The following is a 17,334-nucleotide window of genomic DNA, read 5'->3' as shown; positions in this document are numbered from 1 at the left end:
AGGCACCTACCAGCAAGTGTGCACTTGCCCAGAGTTACAGGTGGGCTCCAGTTGCAGCAACTCCTCCCTCTCACCCTACAATCTCCCCATTCCTGAATCTCTTCCCAACCTCCCTTCCTCTTCCACCCTGTTATTCGGCCCACTCCTTCCTTCACTGCAACAGATACCCCTCCCCATTCTGAAGCCCTCTGCTCCCCCCACAAACATTCTCTCCACCAGATAACAAGGATGGAATTCTGAGAAACCATCACCTCTGGTAGCAGGTAGAAATGTCATCCTTACTGAACCAAACACTCAGCAGGTTGCAGTAGCAGTGCTATAATTATGGGGGTCAAAGTTACCTGGAGTGTTACTCCGCAGGAGCTAAGAATATCACAGGTGGAGAAGCTATGCACATAACTACCATGCCCTTGGACCCTCCAGGTTGAATGATCTGTCTATCTAAATACCACCTAATAACCCCAGCTTATATCCAGGAAGAAGACTCATGCCATGAGGAGGAGAAGGAGGAAGAGGGAGAGGAGGACATGAGTTGACATCTTTCTGTCTAACACCACCCAAGCACCAGCTCAGATACTGGTATCATGAGAGTTTTGGAGAGTAGATGAGAGGCATGTATTCCATGTGGGGAGATTTCATACGCAGGACTTTCAGTGGAACCTGAAGCACATCTTTGTTACTCAGGTAGTGATGGGCATCTCAAAGCCAAAAGGCAATGCCAATCCCACAGCTTTGTGTGGCTTACCACAAAATCAAGTGAAATGTGGCTGTTACCTTTTAATTAGTTTGGCTGCTATGAATGAGAATGAGTGCACCACAATGAAAAAAGACATATACAGTTGAGAATGTTCCAAACAATCATTGCATCATTAATTGCTAGGGGAATTGAATACACTTTATTGCACGGGGAAATTAATACAAAAGTAGGTAAAATATGCTTCAGTTATACATGGCTTTGGTGAGACATTTGGAGTATTGTGTACATTACTAGTCTCCTTAATAGTAATGTATTGGAAGCAACTCAGAGAAGGTTTACTAGCATAATGGGCAGGTTGTTTCATCAGGACAAGTTGAGCAGGACTGGCTTTTATCTGCTGAGTTTACAAGAGTAAGAGGGGATTGTAATACAAAGATCCTGAGGGACCTTCACAGGGTGGATGTGGAAAGGATATTTCCTCTTGTTAGAGAATCTAGAACCAGATGTCACTGTTTAAAATTAAGACAGAAATAGGATGATTGTTTTTTCTCTCAGGGGTTTGAGAGTCTTTGGAACTTTTCTACAAGGGGTGGTGGAGGCAGGGTCATTGAATATTTTAAAGGCAAGATGGGTAATGCTTGATAAATAATGCATGAAAGGCTTCTGCAGGTAGACCAGAATGCACAGTTGAGATTTTTTTGGAAATTGCTAAATGTAGTCAAGAGGTTGAATGGTCCACTTGTGCTCATAACTATACATAGATATGTTGTGTATCCCATGTACCAAATGTCATGCATGCATTTCACACAGATGTGCCAAGTACAATTTATTGCATATTTGACAACATTTTTCCTAAGTACATGCAACGGAAGCAAACATCACCCTTCTCATGCACAATAACATTGCACAATTTTTAAAAAATCCCAGAAGCAAAGATCTGACAGGAATGGTGGGAAAGATACCCAACTGTTAGTGTTGATATTGTAATAATATGGAACGTAAATAACAATGCATGTTATCTGGTTGTTGAAACACTGAGGAAAAAATACACGCTTTGGACATTGATTGATTGAAGTTAATAGGGGATCAAGTTAGTTAGGATTTTTGAAAGAAAACTGTATGCATTTTTCCTAACATAAAATGATCACAAGCACTAAAGGATCACTTAAAGTCTTGTTTAAGTCAATCAGGATATCCCACTGATACGTAGTAGGTTTCTTACTTGATATTATTACACAGATAAATTGTATATATTGAATTACATATGTTTGATCATGATACCCAAATTGCATGTTCACCTTACTGTGAAAGAAGCAGCTATATATAAAAAAGTATCTGGGTTTCTCTCATTTGAGTATTACTTGGTTCACTTTTGGGAATAATTAAATAGTACATGTTAATGTCACACCAAAAGGGCAAATAAAGAGTGCAGTTTCTGGCTACTCCCACAAAAGACAGCCAAAATGTTGTGGGAAAAACTGATAACTGATCCTGATTAGGCCTCTATTAGGCCCAAGCCTGTAACACTTAAGCAAAATAATTTGACTGGCTTGGATTTATAAAACAAAATCGACTTCATTTTCTCCAGAATACTAAGATATAATTTTTCACATTTCATTGAAGCCCAGCTTTTCAGTTCACCTGTCTGCATGCAAGAGAAAAGGTGATCTGCATTGTTTTGGCCATGTCCTGAAGGAAACTCAAAAATACACAAAACTGCATGTCCCAAGCTACCCATTCAGTTTTACTGGGCCTGTAAAGCAGAAAATGCACATTTTGAGAGTTCATTGAAAGCATTACTCACTGTTTATGAGATCCTTGTGTTCAGCAAGGGTTTTCATGGGATCCAGCCAGTACTGTTTAAAAGAAATGGTTAATACGAGAACAAATTACTCATGTATTTTTATGCGGATTCTTACAAAACCAATAATATGTTCAGAAATATATAATTTGTTTATTTGTTCTAATTGTTCTCTCTTGTATAATTTTTGTATTATTTATGGATAACTTATGTTTAATTTTTTTTCTTTTTGAACATTATCTCTCTAATGCTAAGTGCCTGTGATGCTGCTGCAAGCAAGTTTTTCCATTCCACCTGTGCATATATGTACTTGTGCATATGAAAATAAATTTGACTTGACATGACATGTTTTATAGCAAGAACACCTGAAAGCTTTTAGGCAAACTCTTCAGAATTATCACATACCCTGATTTGTTTAGATTTGAAGTATTTTCATGTAAATAAATGCAATGTCTTTAATGGGAGAGTGGGTAATTAACATTTTTATTTTCTTCTTCTCATAGCTTTCTTTATTAACAGGAGTTAAAAGTCCTGCTCAAGAATTCATGAGAGCAGGGTGGTTTGGGGTATGGGTAGAGGAGAGGAAGGGAGGGGTGCAAGGAACAGGAGAGTAGTATACCATCCACATGCCTGGACATTGAGACCCAACAACCCTGATCTTGAGCCTTGAGCCTTGGGAATCTTTTCAGTAATATTGGTAAACTGCCAGTAAATCAGCTTTTTTCAAGAGGTAATCATTATGAAATATGAAATAATAAAATTCATAGATTAGATGTTGCGAATACATTTTTGCACTATAGCTTCAAGAAGACTTACAGTCAGAACAAAATAAATATAACATATTTTTAGGCAAAACTTTGGTGGCAGTGGGTGACTTGCTTCCACTCCGGTTATGTGGGTTCTAAGATGGCTGAGGAGGCCAATATGGGATCTGCAAACTTTGCCATAAGTGGAACAGGAGGTGATGGACGGACGGGTAGTTTGGAAGGTAATGTACTCCTTCCGTCATTTATGCTGATTCATCTCTGTGCTCTGATGAATGGACTCAATGAGCTCAATGCTCCTTCTCCATTTTGAGCAGTCACAGAGTCATAAAGTTATACAGCACAGAAACAGTCCCTTTGGCCCACCACATCTACACCAATCCCCTGTGCCTTACATTAGGACTGTATCTTTCCACAGTTTGCCTCTGTAAGTGTCTAAATGCCTTTCAAATGTAGTAATTGCAACTGATTCCTCACTCTCCCCTGGCAGTGAGTTTCAGATAAAAAATACTCTCTGTAGAGAAAAACTTACTCCCACATCCCCTTGAATACTTCCTCTCACCTGAAACTTATGCCGCATTGTTCTTGCTATCCTGGGAAAAAGATTTTGACTATCTACCCTATTATATACTTCTATTAGGTTTCCCTTCACTCCAGGGAAAACAAGTCTAGTCAAACCAATCTCCCCCCATAACTAAAGTCCTCCAATCCAGTAAACATACAGGTAAATCTCCTTAGCACTCTCTCCAGCGCAATCACATCCTTCCTATAGTGTGGCACAGGACTGCATAGAATTGGCCTAACCAATGTTTTATAAAGTTGTAACATTATGTCCCTACTCTCATATTCTATGCCACACCACCACCAATTTTCATGTCATCCACAAACTTATTAATCATACTCCCTACATTCCTATCCAAGTCATTTATATCACATACTAAAAGGTCCCAGCACAGATCCCTACACAACACCACTAGTCACAGTCTTCCAATCAGAAAAACATCCTTCCAATCCATCCTCTGCCTCCCTAAGGCCCATGTACTGATCCTTGCAATATTTCACAGCCCACCAACTTGAAAATGACACCTATTCCTGCTTCATTTTCTTGTCTGTTAACCAATTCTCAGACCATGCTAATATCACAAATCCCATGAACCGCAATTCTCCATAATAAATGTGTATGGCACCTAATTTCTTGTTTATTTGGAAATCTACATGACATGCACTGATTCCCTTTTAACTGTTCTGCTGTTAAAATCTTACTGTTCTAATAGCATATTTATCTGTAATATTTTCTAATTTATAGTTTCTTCCACCATGTACATGTGAAAAGTGCAAGATGATTTCACATTTTTCAAAGTAGGGAGTACACTTGGTATTCAACATTAAAAACTGAAGATAGTTTAGAAACAGATGTTACCTATCACACTTTTTAAGGTAATTTACGGCAGACCTATTTGCGAAACCCTTTATCCTATTTCACCTTTCTCTAGTACTTACAGTTTGATGACTCCTGTCACAATAGCGCAAACCAAAGTATTCTGTCTCCATCAGGTTTACGTGTCGAAAGACATAATCCAGGACAACAGACCCCTTGGTAGATTTCTGTGGGAGAGTTCAAAGGCACTGTTTCAGGAAAAAAAACACTTTCTGCATGAACAAACCATTACAGTTTTATTATACCATAGGCAAAACAATTATTAAAGATATGACATAAATGTAGCAAAATTCATGGCACAGTATTTATGACAAACAAGCAGACACATGACTTTATGATAAAACATCTTACACTGGCATTCATATGTTCTTCAATTTAAAATATTCTTTGTCTACTTTTATTATAAAAGTGAGCTGCGTAAATCTTTTATATTGTGAATATAATATCCTGTCAGCTGTGGTAATGCAGTACCTCAGTTTTGAGTCTCCCAGTTTCTCAATCTGACCACCTAAATATATAACCTGCTGTATTTCTGTGCTTTCCAAATTGCCATAAGTTGCTAACTATACATAATTTCAAATCAATGCATCTAAAATAGATTATATATTTGGCATATAAGATATGATGCATTGAAAACAAAAAAATTTACACATGTATGTAGTGCTGAAACACATTATATTTGTGACCACACTTTGAAAATACCTGATTGCAAGTCCCAAAATGCATTACAACATGGTAAAGCCACCACATGATTGCAAGTCTCTTATCAAAATCTATTTTGATGTTGAAAGATAAATATTGGGGAAGGAAACAAATACGATCTTTACGATCTATCATTGTGTTCAAATGTGGCCTAGAATTTCTTATTTAAAAGGCAATCCTTTTGAAAGTCCAACATGTTCGTAATATTCCTCTGAAGTGTGAGATTAAAGTCTGTTCAAATGTTTAGTGTGTCTTTAAACCAAAATCTTAGCATGTTTTGAAAATACAGCAAGTTTTTCTACACAAAAAGGGATAACAATTACATCTTGCTCTCATACATCATGCACTGAAAATATTGTTTGAACTTGTAAAGTTCAAATACTGCTAAGTTGTATCTGAATACTTAGCTATCTTGATGACATTACAGGGATTAATCAAAACATGGGCATAACAAAGTATTTCATGCTTTTCGGCCTGCCTTGGTTATCTCAGTACAGTAGAACTCCACTAATCCAGTATGTTTGGGATCTTGGTAGAGCTGGACTAGCAAATGTTCTGGATTGTCACATGTTATCTCACTAATTCTCTCTACAGAGAGTGGTTTATATCCAGAATGAGCTGCCAGAGGAGGTGATAGAATCAGATATGATCACTATGTTTAAGAAGCATTTAAACAGGCATTTGAATAGACAAGACATCGAAGGATATGGTCCTAATGCAGGCAGAAAGGATGACGTAAATGGGCATAAAGGTCAACATGGACATGATGGACCAAAGGGCTCCTTTTCTGAGCTGTACATTTCCATGACTCTAATACTCAAACATACTTTTATATCACTTTTTTTTTAAAGATGTTACATAATAACATTCCAGTGAATCTATAAACATATCAAGTTTCAAAGGAGCACAGCCAAAAAAACTAGGTGGTTTAAAGGGAATGAAGACCCAGGTTCCTAGTAAGTTAAAGGGAGCACAGAAACTGGGGACCTGGCCAGTGGACATGAAATGTGGGAAACAGGACCCCAATGAGTGGAAGGGGAACGCGGCAAATATCATCTGGCGAACCAGATTTTGAAACATCACGATTTCCAAACGGTTGGGTCGCAAATAATCGGAGATTTTCCTGTGGTGGTAATGATCGAAGGGGAAGCTCATCCCCTCCTCAGTTTCCTGTGGCAAAGTGTCTTTTCCCTGTTCTGTACCTCCTCTAAACATGCATTTCCATAGAGGAAATGTAGGATTAAAAGTGTGACAATTATTCTTCTACTTCTTCACATCTGATCTAAAATATTAGTATAATGCATATACTATAGCTTGCCCTGAATATGGGGTGTTATATGTTTGGAAAAAAAAAAGTGAGACCTTAGATGGATTTTGACTGTTTATTTTTAGAACTCAATGCTTAGCATTTTCATTCCTTGCCTTAGAGCCTGTTTTCCTTGTTCAATCTAGCCTACATTGAATTCTATAACCAAGCCTATATTTGCTGCTTCTAGTGATCTTCTGTGAAATGACACTTAATCTTACCCATTAAGTATATGGGATTTAGCATTTCACAGAATATAGATTTGCTACTAGGCAATATACAAAATTATACAATGCTGCATAACTGATATAATCCACCTTCTTAAATGTTATCAGTAAAACACTTGGTTATTATACTGGTTTATTTATAAAGAGAATTATACACAAAAATCAAGAGCACTGGAAACACAATAAACAGCACAACATTCAGAAAACAGTTCATAAGAGGGTTAAGCAAACAACTAATCAAAAAAGACTTTGAATTCGTGCAACAGAACTTACAATCTGCCTTTCAAGAACAACTTTGTTCATCAGATTTAAGAAATCTTTGCACAGATTATTAAATAAAAATTTACTGTGTCTGATTGACCATTCCACAAAGCAATGCATGTGGAAAGGAATATTTGCTGACGTCTAATCCTGTCTTTCTTTTGGATTTTATAGGGCTGGTTGCTATTTTAAACATTCCTATTTCAAATGCAGTAATCTGGTTGGTTGAACTGTCTTCAACACTTGCATCATTGTGAAAATCTTAATTTTTGAAGACATATAGGTGCTGACATAGCATTTGAAGTATATTGTCAGAGTTAAGAACTCAACAACTCTGCAGCTTAGCCATGTTGTCAATATGCTTACCTATGTCTTGGGACCAATGTTTTATACATGATGTTTAAGGTACATTGAAGTGAAGAGCAAGGTGGAGATCAAATGGGGGATTGATATCAGTGGGAGGAGAGATTTAGGCAGCAGACTATGCTAGCATGAAGGTGTCAGGTAGCAGATTGGTGGACATGGTGGGGAGGGAAGGCGAGTCAACAGTGGACCTTTGGCAAGAGGTGGGCAGGGTAAGTAAAAGGTTGCAAGCAGGAGGAAGGAATGAGGGTCACAACTGGCCAGGCACTGGGGGCTGAAGAGAGAACCATCACACCAGGTAAGATTTTAAAGGCAAAAGGCATGTTCCCATAGCTGAAACCCCAAGGCCTGGATCTTGCTCAGTCAGGGCCCCTTTTAGCTGGGACAAATAATGCCCCATTGGTGACCTACACCATCCATGGTTCACGCATGCATAATTCAAAATCACATTCCTTTCACCTTCTTGTTTATCAAGTATATACCCATCTTTGCCTTAAAAATATTTAAAGACAGCTTTCCCGCCCTTTGTGGAAAAGAGTTCCAAAGGTTCACGATCCTCCGAGGGAAAAAATTCACCTCATATGTCTTGAATGGATGCGGTATAGTTAAGCAGTATCCCCAAGTTCTAGATTCTCCCTCAAGAAGAAGCATCCTTTCCTCATCCATCCTGTCAAGACCCTTACGACGGGCCCTGGTTAGACCACATCTCGTGTATTATTTTGGTCTCCTCATCTGAGAAAAAATATTCTTGCTCTGCAGGAGGTGCAGCAATGGTTCATCAGATTGATTCCTGGGATAACTGGCCTGACATATGAAAAGTGATTGGGTCGGTTGGGCTTATATTTAGTGGGAGTTTAGAAGAATGAGACAGAATTTCACAGAAACTTACAAAATTCTAACAGGACTGAATAGACTAGATGCAGGAAGGATGTTCCCAATAGAGGGAGGCTAGGACCTGGGATTATCATCTTTGGTTAAGGGCTAAGCCATCAGGGAATGGGATGAAGAGAAATTTCTTTACCAAGAGTGCTAAACCTGTGGAATTCTCTACCACAGTAAGCAGTTGAAACCAAATCATTAAGCATGTTCAAGAAAGTGTTAGATATAGCTTTTAGGGATAAAAGGATCAAGGGATATGTGGAGAAAGCAGGAACAGGGTACTGAATTTGGATGATCAGTCATAACTATATTGAATGGTGGCACAGAGTTAAAGGGCCCTTTAGCTTAGCACTGTTCCTAACTTTATGTTTCTATATAGATCTTTTGTGAACTGCTTTGAATACATTTATATCCATCCTTAAACAAGGAAACCAATACTGTACATAGTACTGCAGATGTATTCTCACCAATGTTTGATATTACCGAAACAAAACCTTGTATTCAATACCCTTTGCACTACACAATACATTCTCTCATTACATGCTGCACCTATATACCCACCTTTTATAAATCATGTGCTAGGATACCCAAATCCTTCTGCATCTCGGAGCTTACTTACTTTTTATGACACAGAAGGAGGCCATTCCACTAGCGGGTCCAAGCTGAATCCCAGCAGACCAATCTCATCAATCCTGATTATTTCCATGCAGCACTGCAAGTTCTCTCTCTAAAATGCTCATCAACTCCCCTTTGATTCTTTTTTCCCCACTTACCTACACTAAGGGGCAAGAAAGTAGCCAATTAGCCTACCAGCAAAACTTTGGTACATGGGAGGAAATTAGAACATCTGGCTCAGGGAAAATATGCAAACTCCAGATTGGAAGCGCCCATGGTCAGGATCAAATCCAGGTTCCTGGTGCTCTCAAGCAACAACACTAACTGCTATGTCATTGTGCCACCCCACAATCTCTCATCATTTAGACAATTCGCTTTTTATTTTTCCAGTTTCACATTTTCCCACATTATATTCCGTTTGCCTACTCATTTAACCAAGCTATAATTACTTTAAGGTCTCCTTGCATCATCTTCACAACTTATTTTGCTACCCACCTTTGTGGCAACAGCAAATTGAGCAACCATACCTTTGGTGGCTTTATCCAAGTTATTCATATAAATAGTAGAAAGTCAAGGCTCGAGCACCACCAACTTTTTATTCAAAAGAATATTGATTATGTACCTACATCAGACTGAGATACTAGCTTTTTGGCAGCAAAGTGTGAGGCTTTGTTTCACTATAATGGAATGGTCTTGAATTCTTTGTCATTTAACTGTATATGCAGAAAAAAATTGTGTAATAGTTATGTAATACTATAAACTTAGGGACCAGATGAAGCGTGACAGATTTGTGCCCTCTCAGCTGGCTATCACTGACATTAGACAATCACCAATTATCAAGGAGCTAGGTTGTGTTTCAAATACACGAGGTTATGTCCTCGCAATATGGCATCTATGAGGCAATTTATGAAATGCCTTGCGAAATTCATGAAATGCAATACCAATTGGATTTTCATCAAATATTCTGATCATATCAGAATAATAAGGGAGATCCAACTTTCCCTAAAGCTAACCTACGAATCTCTAATGAAAACCAACATATGATATAGTCTTTATACCCATCTCTAAAGACCATCCACATCCTGGTAAGGGAACAGCAGGTTTGGTGATGGTCACATTTCCTTTCACCTTATTGCTTAAATGGTCTTCCTTACCACGTTCCTTTCCCCCAATCCAAAGCAAAATCTGCTCGCTGAATTAAATGAGTTTTATTTCTGTGCACAGCTGCAAAGGATTCTTACATTCATCCCAGCACAATATCCTTCCAGGCATTTCCTTTAAACTTTCATTTGACAGAGAACTGCATATATGTGAAGATAGCTCCCTGCCCAAAGCCAAGGTTGTGTGTGAAGCTAAAAAATTACACAAATGAAATGTCTTATAAACTTACGTTTATTCTACAGGTGACTAGTTTTGACTTGCACTGAACCATTCAAGGCTAACCCTATCCTGAACTCCAAAATGGTTATAAATTTTGGAAAGTTCGCTTTGAAAATACTTGGAAACATTCAGCAAGAAAAGTTTCCATAGAAGTTGTTACTGAACAGACCATAATTTACAGGCTGAAGCCATCTATCACATTTAGCATTCTGTAAGATTAACATTTTTATGTACGAAGCAAACTGCACTGATAATTACAGTCAACATGGACTGACTCAGAGCTTTGGAATTTTAGATAGAATAAACACAGAAGTAAATAGCATGGAATCCAGTGCTGCAAAGTACTAACCCTACAGAGTATGAAACTCAGGATTTTGGTGAGTGGAGGATTTAGGTGAAATGGAGAAAGTAAGGACTATTTTTGAATTTTAAAGCTAATTGAACAGCATAGGTAGGGGGAAGATACCACTTGAGCTAAGAGCAGCACCAACAGCAGCAACCCCAATTAAGAGTTTAAGAAGGTGGTAACAGAATCACAGAACATCATAGGAAGGAAGGAAAGTAATTGGCTGTTGAGTAATGCATCTTTTTTCTTTAATTTAAAGAGTGCATGGGTTGGTTCATGTGAGAGGAAATTTAGAAATGGTAAAATGAAAGGACGAGGCAATAGTGCAGGTAGCAAGACAGGCAATATTAGAACATAGAACAATTACAGCACAATTCAGGCCCTTCGGCCCACAAAGCTGTGCCGAACATGTCCCTACCCTAGAAATTACTAGGCTTAGCCATAGCCCTCTATTTTGCTCAGCTCCATATACCTATCTAACAGTCTCTTGAAAGACCTTATCGTATCAGCCTCCACCACCGTTTCCGGCAGCCCATTCCACACACTCACCACTCTGAGTGAAAAACTTACCCCTGACATCTCCTCTATATCTACTCCCCAGCACCTTAAACCTATGTCCTCTTGTGGCCACCAATTCAGCTCTGGGGAAAAGCCTCTATCTACCCTATCAATACCTCTCATCATCTTATACACCTCTATCAGGTCCCCCCTCATTCTCCGTCTCTCCAAGGAGAAAAGGCTGAGTTCCCTCAACCTGCTTTCATAACGCATGCTCCACATTCCAGGCAGCATCCTTGTAAATCTCCTCTGCACCCTCTCTATGGCTTCCACATCTTTCCTGCAGTGAGGCGACCAGAACTGAGCACAATACTCCAAGTGGGGTCTGACCAGGGACCTATATAGCTGCAACAATACCTCACGGCTCCTAAATTCAATTCCCCGATTGACGAAGGACAATACACCATATGACAGAGTCAACCTGCGCAGCCGCTTTGAGCGTCCTATGGGCTCGGACCCCAAGATCCCTCTGATCCTCCACACTGCCGAGAGTCCTACCATTAATACTATATTCCACCAACATATTTGACCTACCAAAATGAACCACTTCACTCTTATCTGGGTTGAACTGCATCTGCCACTTCTCAGCCCAACTTTGAATCCTATCTATGTCCTGCTGTAACCCCTGACAGCCCTCTATACTATCCACAACATCTCCAAACTTTGTGTCATCGGCAAACTTACTAACCCATCCCTCCACTTCCTCATCCAGGTCGTTTATAAAAATCACAAAGACTAAGGGTCCCAGAAGAGATCCCTGAGGTACACCACTGGTCACCAACCTCCATGCAGAATACGACCCTTTAACAACTACACTTTGCCTTCTGTGGGCCAGCCAGTTCTGGATTCACGTTGCAATGTCCCCTTGGATCCCATGCCTCCTTACTTTCTCCATAAGCCTTGCATGGGGTACCTTATCAAACGCTTTGCTGAAATCCATATACACTACATCTACTGCTCTCCCTTCATCGATGTGTTTAGTCACATCCTCAAAAAATTCAATCAGGCTCGTAAAGCAGGACCTGCCCTTGACAAAGCCATGCTGCCTATTCCTAATCATATTATACCTCTCCAAATGTTCATAAATCCTGCCTCTCAGGATCTTCTCCATCAGCTTACCAACCACTGAGGTGAGACTCACTGGTCTATAATTCCCTGGGCTATCCCTACTCCCCTTCTTGAATAAGGGAACAACATCCGCAACCCTCCAATCTTCCGGAACCTCTCCCGTCTCCATGGACGACACAAAGATCATCGTCAGAGGTTCCGCAATCTCCTCCCTCGCCTCCCACAGCAACCTGGGGTACATCTCATCAGGTCCCGGCGACTTATCTAACGATGTTTTCCAAAAGTTTCAGCACCACCTCTTTTCTAATATAAAAAGGAAGGGATAGAGCATAAAACATATGTACCTGCAAACAGTGTCAGTATTGAGAAAAATTATAAAATAAACAAATTAAAGGCTCTTTATCCGATTGCCTGCAAATTAGATGAACTGAAGACACAGAAATAAATAGATATGATCTAATAGTCATTTCAGAGACATGGTTGAATGGACATTTAGAGACATAGACAGAAAGGAAAAGTAGGTATGGTAGTTCTGTTCATAAAGACTGAGAATGGTACGATATTGATATGATACTGGCTCAGAAGATCTTGTAGAATCAGTTTAGGAGAAGATAAGAAATAGCAAAAGAAAGAAGTCACTGGTTTGAGTAGTCTGTAGGCCTCATTACAGTGGCCATACTGTAGGACAGAAAATAAATAATTAAAAATGAAGCCCCGCAAGAAAGTTACTACCACAGAAAAAAATTGTGAATGTAACGTACCTATTCAAGAGAGAGACTGAAAATAGGAACCTTTAGGCCAATAAGCCTTAAATCTGTTATTGGAAAAAACACTAAAATCCATTATCAAGGATTTAGTAGCAGGGTATTTAGAAAATAATACAATCAAAAGGCCCGTTTGGTTTTATCTAAGGAGGAAATGATGAATTTATGAGATTTCTTTGAACAGGAGGTAAGCTTATTGCAATGCATAAAGTTCTGAGGGAATACAATAGGTTAGATGTCAAGAGGAAGTTTCCCCTTGTGAGGAAATGCAAACTAAAGGGAAATAAATTTAGAGTAAAGCTTCACCCGTTTAAGGTGGTGATGAGGAATTTCTTCTCAGAGAAGTTGTGATTCTGTGGAAAATAACTCATTGTATATTCAAAGCCAAAACGAACAGCTGTTTGGGCTACAGTGAAGGGTTATGGGATCAGGCAGAAAAGCGGAGCTGAAGCCAAAAACCTGATGAATCATTACCTTATGGCTGGTCTTGAGGGGGCATAAGACCTATACCTGCTCCTGTTTCTTAAATTTTCATGTCCTTCACTGCAAGAGGCGAGAGTAGTGCAGTACAAAATGTAAACTTTGCCCCTCCATGCAATGGATTACACTATGTGGAAATGGTTAGCTTACACACCCAGTGTAAGCTTAAAATAACAAAGCTAAAACAGATTGTGGTGGATAAATCATAATTTGGTATTAGCTATTACTTCATAAATGTAAAAGACTACAATTCAGAAATCTGTGAAGCATACAATAAATCATGTCGCCATTGACCAACAGTTTCTTTGGAATGTGCCTAATAATGCAGTACTTCTACCTTCAAAATTTGACAGATATCTTGAAATCACAAATAAATCACAATCTTTCATTTCAGGGAATCATCCATCTTTCAATGAAAATATTAGTTTGACAGCATGGAAAAAGGCCCTTCACCCAACTCATCCATGCATCTTGCCTTCCTGATCTAGTCCCATTTGCCTCCATCTGGCCCATATCCCTCTAAACCTATCCTATCCATGTATCTGTCCAAACGTCTGCTAAAAGTTATAATTGTTCTCGCCTCTACCACTTCCCCTGGCAGCTTGTTCCATATAACCACAACACTGAAAATCTTGCCCCCCCAGGTCCTCTTTAAATCTTTCCCCTCTCACCTCAAACCTATACCCTCTAGTTTTAGACTCCCCTACCCTGGGAAAAAGACAGTGATTATCTACCTTATCCTTGCCCCTCATGAATTTATAAACCTCTGTAAGGTCACCCCTCAGTCTCCTTCGCTCCAGGAAAATCAGTCCCAGCCTATCCAGTCTCTCCTTATATTTCAAGTCGGCCAATCCAGGCAACATCCTTGTGAAACTTTTCTTCATCCACTCTAGCTTAATCACATCCTTCCTAAAGCGTGGTGACCAAAACTGCACTTAATACTCCATGTGCAGACTCTTGTACAGCTGTAATGTGACGTCCCAACTCATTACCCTGTCCAATTAAGGCAAGAATGCCATACACCTTCTTCACCACCTTGTCTACCTGTGTCACCATTTTCAGGGAACTACATACTTGTAGCCCAAGATCTCTCTGTTCTACAAAACTCCCAGGGCCCTGTCATTTACAATGCATGTCCTGCCCAGGTTTAACTTCCCAAAATGCATCACTTTGCACTTGTTGGAGTTAAATTCCATCTGCCTCTCCAATTTCCCAGTTGATCTGGATCCTGCTGTAACCTTTGACAACCTTCTTCACTGTCCAACACACCAGCAATTTTGGTGTCATCCGCAAACTTACTAATTATGCCAGCTACATTCTCATCCAAATCGTTAATACATATGACAAACAATAGAGGATCCAGTACTGATCCTGGTGGCACACCAATTATCACTGGCCTCCAATCTGAAAAATAATCCTCCACTATTACCCTCTGCTTCATTCCACAAAACCTTTTGTATGCAATTGGCTAGCTGACCCTGGATCCCATGTCATCTATCCTTCTGGACCAGCCTACCACGAGGACCCTTACTCATCCACGTAGACAACATCTAGCACCCTGCCCTCATCAATCCTCTCGGTCACCTCTTCAAAAGACTCAATCAAATTCGTGAGACATGATTTCCCACAAACGAAGCCTTGGAGACCATCCCTAATCAGTCCTTGTCTTTCCAAATGCAGATAAGATCCTGTTTCTCAGAATTCCCACCAGTAACCTTCTCACCATTGATGTTTGGCTCACCAGGTTGTGGACTCCTTGCAACCCTTCTTAAATAAAGGTACAACACGAGCCACCCTCCAGTATTCTAATACCTCACTTGTGGTTAAGGAAGATACAAAAATCTCTGACAAGGCCCCAGTAATTTCTTTCCTTGCTTCCCACAAAGTCTGAGGGTACACTTGGTCAGGCCCCAGGGATTTATTCACCTTTATACACCTCATGACTGTAAACACCTCCTCTTTTGTAATATCAATATGTTTCAGGACATCATTGTTCTTTTGCCCGAATTCCCTAGCTTTCATGACCTTCTCCACGGTAAATAGAAACGTGAAGTATTCATTTAAGACCTCACCCATCCCCTGTAGATGACCACACTGATCATTAAGGGGAACTATTTTCTCCCCAGTTACCCTTTTGCTCGTAATATACTTACAGAATATGTTAGGATTCTCCTTTACTTTATCTGCCAAGGAAGTCCCCTTTTTCACCCTCCTGATTTCCTTGTGTGTTCTTTGATATCTCTTACACTCCACAAGGGATTCACTTGATCCCAGCTCTCCATACCTGACAAATGCCTCCTTTTTCCTGACTACAGCCTCAATATCCCTCACCAGCAAGGGTTCCGTAATCCTCCCAGCCTTGCCCTTCACTTGCCCTTTACCTGATAACAGCCTCTCCCAATCACCCTTTGCAAATTCCTGTCTAATGCCATCAAAATTTGCCTTGCCCCAATTTAGGACTTTAACTTGTGGACCAGTCCTTTCTTTTTCCATAACTATTTTAAAACTAATAGAATTATGGTCACTGGTTCCAAAGTGTTTCCCAACTGACACTTTAGCCACTTGCTCAGCCTCATTTTTCAAGAAGTTGAGTTTTGCTTCCTCTCTAGTAGGGCCATCTATATATTGAGAATGCTTTCCTGGCCACACTTAACAAATTATGCCCCATCTAATCCCTTAGCACTCTACCAGTTCCAGTCAATCTTCAGGAAATTAAAATCACCCACTCTTTCAACCTTATTATTCCTATAGCTAGCTGGATCCCCCTTCATATTTGCTCCTCTAATTCCCACCGACTATTGGGAGGCCTTTAATATACTCCCAAAGTGATCACCCCCTTCTTATTTCCAAGTTCTACCCATTGAGTCTCTCTGGACACTCCCCCTGGAATGTCCTCTCAAAGAACTGCCATGATGTTCTCCCTAATCAAAACACAACTCTCCTTCCTCCCTTCCCTCCACCTCTATCGTGCCTATAGCATCTGTACCCTGCAGCATCAAGCTGCTATTCCTACCCATCCCTCAACCACATTTCTGTAATAGCTATATCACAATCCCATATGCCTATCCATACCCTGAGCTCAAATATCTTACCTGTCAGGCATCTTGCATTCAAATTAATGCAGTTTAAGCCTTCCTTGCCCCTGTCCTGCCAACTGCACTTGCTCGCTTTAATTTCTATATTTGCCTCAACTTTCTCATCTGTCACACTAATACTTTGGGTCCCAGCCCCTGCCAGACTAGTTTAAACCTTCCTGAGTAGTTCCAGCAAATCTCCCTGCCAGGATATTGGTCTCCCTCCAGTTTAGGTGGAACCCTTCCCCTAGAATAGCATAACCAGGGCTGTGGATAGCAAACTAAATAGTAAATAGTAGGGGGGTGGGTTCAAAAGATTGGAAAAGTATGGATAAAGTAAAAGGGAAGGAAAGTGCGGGAGAGGTTACTGAAGTCTCCAGAATAAAGAATAAGACAAAGTTTGGAAAGGGGTCGGAATTTAACTTCAGGCAACATGGAGACAAATTTGAGAAGGGTGGTGAATACAGGACTGAAGTTGTTATATTTGAATGCACAGAGTATACAAAATAAGGTAGATGAGCTTATAGCACAGTTAGAAATTGGCAGGTATAACGTTGTGGGCATCACAGAGTTGTGGTTGAAAGAAGATCACAGCTGGGAGCTAAACATCC

At 39.9% G+C, this 17,334-nt stretch overlaps 1 protein-coding gene across 1 annotated transcript in view; it reads right to left on the bottom strand.

The window, feature by feature from the left end:
* Window positions 1–17,334, bottom strand: part of epb41l4a (erythrocyte membrane protein band 4.1 like 4A) — an 86,486-nt gene that overhangs the window by 23,543 nt on the left and 45,609 nt on the right. The window contains exons 3-4 of the mRNA XM_052019712.1: window positions 4,763–4,867; window positions 2,502–2,553 (exon numbers count right to left, since the gene is read on the bottom strand). Coding sequence (XP_051875672.1) covers window positions 2,502–2,553; window positions 4,763–4,867 — 157 coding nt within the window. The remainder of the gene's footprint in view (window positions 1–2,501; window positions 2,554–4,762; window positions 4,868–17,334) is intronic.

Source organism: Pristis pectinata, chromosome 7, assembly GCF_009764475.1.
Source record: "Pristis pectinata isolate sPriPec2 chromosome 7, sPriPec2.1.pri, whole genome shotgun sequence".
NCBI lineage: Eukaryota > Metazoa > Chordata > Chondrichthyes > Rhinopristiformes > Pristidae > Pristis > Pristis pectinata.
The sequence above is the reverse complement of the archived record's forward strand: the minus strand, read 5'-3'. Positions and strand labels throughout refer to the sequence as shown.